The 5,000-nt window shown below is 45.6% G+C and overlaps 1 protein-coding gene across 1 annotated transcript in view; it reads right to left on the bottom strand.

The window, feature by feature from the left end:
* Positions 1–5,000, bottom strand: part of dnah2 (dynein, axonemal, heavy chain 2) — a gene marked incomplete at both ends in the record, with an annotated part of 182,899 nt that overhangs the window by 68,991 nt on the left and 108,908 nt on the right. Inside the window, 5 exon segments of the mRNA XM_079758404.1 lie at positions 1–146; positions 1,687–1,778; positions 2,027–2,179; positions 4,210–4,368; positions 4,797–4,934. The exon segment at positions 1–146 is cut by the window's left edge and continues 53 nt beyond it. Of these exon segments, the coding sequence (XP_079614530.1) occupies positions 1–146; positions 1,687–1,778; positions 2,027–2,179; positions 4,210–4,368; positions 4,797–4,934 (688 nt within the window).

The raw sequence follows: 5,000 nt of genomic DNA, 5'->3' as shown, positions 1-5,000 counted from the left end.
GGAGCACCACCTGGGCCACCGAGGTCTTGCCCGTGCCCACGGGTCCGGTGAGCAGCACCGGGTACTGGCCCGCCACCAGCGCCCCCACCAGGAAGTTGTAGCGCACCGTGTCCACTGTGGGCACCATGATCTTGTAGAACGGAGCGCTGCGGGAAGAGGAGGACATGGCAAGGGGGGGGTGAGGTCATTTAGGGTGAGGAGAGGTCATGCAGGGTGAGGTGAGGACATTTAGGGTGAGGTGGGGTCATGTAGGTTCAGGTGAGGTCATGTAGGTTCAGGTGAGGTCATGTAGGGTGATAATTGATTTTAAGTTAAGCTGAGTCTATGTGAGGGACCTAAGGTGAGGGAAAGTAAGGTAGGGTCAGGTAAGGTGAGTTGAGGTAAACTATGGAAAGGGAAAGTATGGTAAGGCAAGGATAGTTTAATTATTTAGGGGAGGCAGGTTGAGGTAGGGTTTATTGTAAAAATGTATATTCAACTGTCGATATTCACAAAGAGAACATTTGGGGAGAATCTTGATATTTTTAAGTTAAGGCAAAATATGTACATATAAATGCCAAAAATGGGAAATTATTAACTGTACCATAAGTGCTTACTTATAATTGCGCAATTGGTTGAAATAGCAGCAGTGAATATAGGAAGACATAAAAATACACATGGAGCACATATGGAAAAAGCATAAAAGATTAGAGTTAAAAGTATGACAGCGTAACAAAGGAGAACAGAGAATGAAAGGGAAGAGTAAGGACAAGGAAGGAGAACGCAGTGTGGTGTATTGTTGAGGACAGAACAGGAAGGTTAAAGATAAAGAGAGAGAGGGAGAGGGAAAGAGAGAGTGAGAGAGAGAGAGAGAGAGAGAGAAAGAGAGAGAGAGAGAGCGACACAGAGAGAGAGAGACAGAGAGAGAGAGAGATCGAGAGAGAGCAAGAATAAGATAAAGAATAAGAGAGAAAGAGAATGGTTTGATAGTTAAAGGATGTGGTGAGGCAGAATATGGTAAGAGATGAGATTAGTTGAGCAGCGGTAAGACAAAGCAGAGGTAAGAGGATAAAAGTGATACAAAATAAAACTCAAGACAGGGTTAAGAGTAAATTGTAATGGGTATTACTGTACAGAACAGAAGTACCTTTAGGGGCAAAATCTGTTAAGATAAATAAGTCTGTCTAACTACTTGCAGTGGAGCCTTGAGGCTGAGAATCCGTTTTTTCTTTGGTTTCCTTTTGTCTATTATTTTAAAAGCAAGACTGGTGATTAAGGGAGGTTTGAATTGCGTCTGCCAAGCCAACAGTGGGGGACATAACGTGTAGGTGCAAGACTGGAGAGACATTCTGGTGCAGCACATACAGAACGGTGAATGGCTAAGCCCCTGCCAACCTCTACCATGCACAATGGTCAATCAACCCTGGAAAACAGAGTGAGGCCATCCTTATGAGGGACCATCACAAATGGCATGGGACAAAAGGACACTCAAGGATACTCAAGCACACACACATACACACACACACACACACACACACCCAAACACACACATATACACTCACACACACAAACACACACACACACACACACACACACACACACACACACACACACACACACACACACACACACACACACACACACACACACACACACACACACACACACACACACACACACAAAAGGTTCCCAGGTTCAGGTCCATACTTGGCAGGGTAGCGCCAGCCCTTAGACAGCTGGCCCTCGAAGGGAACCCAGGTCTTCTTCTTGGAGTCCACGTAGTACTCGTAGATAGTGTCCTGAACCACAAGTAGCATGTTAACATGTGGGGAAACATTCTGTCACCAGACAGTGTTGCTATCAATGTTTTACTGTCACCTTATCATCACTTACACTGTCCGCGTCTACAATACACACTTAAAATACATTTCTTTAAAGGTTTTAAAAAAAGTAAATTAAACATAACAAAAGACATGGTCAACACAATTGTGGTATCAATTGTGTTTGGGTGTTGACGTGTGTGTGTGTGTTTCATCTTTGTAGGGACCTTGGTGGGGAATGTGCCGTCTATCTCGCGCAGGAAGTTGTCCATCTTCTTGCGTCCGTCCTCGTCCACCGAGGCGCCCACCGACCAGATGAGGCTGAAGAGGAACCAGAGCTCCACCATGTGAGGGAAGTGGTCCGTGTCGGCGGGGTTCACCTGGGGGGGCAGAGGGAGGGCACATGGAGGTTATTGAACCTCACTTTTGTTTTGACCTCGCCTGAGAGAGGGTCCTGAGTCGTAGCTTCATCCTTGCCGGAAACCATGATGCAATTTCCTGCCTCTTGCTTCCTATAAGCTGTGTTTGCAGGTTGCCCGTCCCGAGGAGGAGCGAGAAGAACGCGCACATGACAAGAAGAACAACCACAAAGACAAGGAGACTCAATATGGACTTTCTATCAACACTGAACCCATGTTCCTCAGTTCAAAATTGCTCCCGCACAAGCATGCTCGGAGTCCCGCCCCCTCGCCCGCCAATCACACACATTAGGAGCATCCTGTTCCAGGCGTTCTGTCTCAAGATGTGATGGCAAACTACCACGGCTTAACTTTGCAGGCATCTCTGTATAATGAGCCGCACATCCATTTTCCAAGACCGTGACCGAATAAAGAATCAAGCCAGCCAATGTTTTTTACATCTTTGTTCCGTTTGTTAAGGCATCAGTATTGTAATTTATTCATTAAACACAAGAATTTTGAAGCGGCTAAACTTGAAGTGCAAATTCAATGTCACCTCGAGTTCTGTTATGTGAACGTCAATTTTAGAATGACGACCATCTTGTGCTCTGTGTGACAGTTTTTAAATTGTTTTTGAAAATGTTTCATTAAATGAGTGATTTTGAATGAAGCGCGTTGCGATGACTGATTCTTTTTCTTTATTTAAACAATGAATGAACTCGGAAAGTACATGCATGTACAATGAAACACCAAACTACTAATTAAAACAAACTACTTACGTTCCACATAAAACTTTAACACTGTGCCTCTTTCCCTGAGATACTGGATGAGCATCTCTTTTGTATGTGAAAAAAACTCAGGTTATGAGTTAGGTTCACAGCATATCCAAGAATACCACAAAGATGGAGGGGGAGGTGTGTGTGTGTGTGTTAGGGGGGTGGGGCGGGTGGAACAAGGAGGAGATATTCATGTGCGGGTAAGCCCGTGTGAAAGACAAACGTCGCCAGATAGAGGGAGCGACAGAGAGAGAGAGAGCAGACAGAGATGAAATGCTTTGTTTCACCATCAAGGTAGGCAGACTTACACCAAGCCACAGCGGGAGTCAAAGGCGCTCCATGACGCACTGGGACGACGCGATCGCGACGAAAGAAAGCTAAAGGATCAAAATCTAAATGGGAAGAAGAAAAGTCGCCTGCCTTCCCCTTCCCATCTCCGGCGCTACTTTGCCATTACACACACGTTCCAGCTCCACAAGCTGTAAACTTCAGAGCTGGTGAGAACAGGTGAGGCAGCCGCGCTCTGAGGTGTGTCGGCTACGGAATAAATACGAGATTAGCAGCCTTTGTTGTGCTCTCCGCCTCCGTATCGGCGGAGGGGAGCTGCTCAGCACTATGTAAATAATAGAGTAATTGGGAAGCGTGGAAAAGTTGAGGTGCACACGGAAACTTCTCGCTACTTCCTCGATGTCTTGGGTTTGTCATTTGTGCCCCCTGCTCAAGGTGGGAAAAAAAAACATTGTTGGGTTGATGATTTCAAAATGTTTGAGAAGAATTTATTTTTACCGCGGCTCAGAATTATTTGAATTTATTTGTATTACTGTAATAATAATAATAATAGAACCGATCGACTGCCTGCTTCAACGGGTCTGCTGTACATAAAGGTGGAGGTCAACTACTCTCCAACCATGAATGCAGCCTCCTTTACTTTGACTTAATTGATAGATTGTCCTTGAAAAGTGGAGAAGCTGTCAGGGAAAGTGGCTAAACGTCGTATTTACCGCGGTTTACCACCATGCTTCTTGTTGGGTTGATTCAAATGTTATCATCATTTCAAATAAGTTTCAACAAAATGGTCGGCTACATTTAAAAAAGTTGACATAGTATGGCCCATTCGATCAATAAAGTCAATTTACAGATGGCCTGATACCTTCAGGTATTCCAAGATGAGAAACCCTTAAAAAAACTAAGGAAACCATCAACAAAACAATCAGGCAGTCACCAAGGGTCCCTCACCCCGTTGTCTGGCGTGGCCAGGGCGTCGTAGAGGCGGCAGAGGGAGGCCACTCCGTTCAGCTCTGTGATGGACACCAGCTCCTTGCAGGAGCTCTTCTTAAACACCAGGGTCTTCTCCAGGTACTTCTCAAACAGACGCTTCAGGGGCTCGAGCTCCGCCTGCAGGGCAAAACCCAGGGTTAAGGGGGGGAGGGGGAGGTGGAGGGGTGACGTTGGATGTGAGGAGGGGATGATGGGTGTGTGGGGGGAGAAGATAACACGATAATACTAATACTTTAAGGGTGGTATATAATACTTTTTGTGATGATAATGTGTGGGTGCTTGTGGCAACTTCACTTTTAATGAAGTGCTGTTGAACTAAATGCGGCACACTTAGTCATTTTACAGCAAGTAATCAGTCGTCTACTAATCAAATCTCTGTAATAGCATAGCACAGCGGTATTTTGTTAAGCTATTCTAACTTAATTTTGTATAATCATATTTCATTACAGGCCACATAACTGTGGAGAGAATTGCATCGCTGTAAATAACCTGGCGAGGTCACGTACATTTCGATACATGCACTTGGACACAAACGTAGGATGTACCTTGTGTCTCCTCTGCAGCCAGGACTGGACGTAGGGTTTCCAGCCCAGGTCGGTGTAGTCGTTGTAGACCATCCCACAACGGGAAACCGTGGCCGGGGAAGCCACCGCCAGGTCCTCCACCTCGAACAGCAAGGAAACCTGAGAATGAAACCAAAGAATTGACAGGATTCATCATCAATGAGTATTAATGCCCCTGGCTGGATG

The sequence above is a fragment of the Pollachius pollachius genome, assembly GCF_949987615.1.
Source record: "Pollachius pollachius genome assembly, chromosome: 20".
NCBI classification, from domain to species: Eukaryota; Metazoa; Chordata; class Actinopteri; order Gadiformes; family Gadidae; genus Pollachius; species Pollachius pollachius.
Note: the sequence above shows the minus strand (reverse complement) of the source record. Positions and strands in the feature narration are given on the sequence as shown.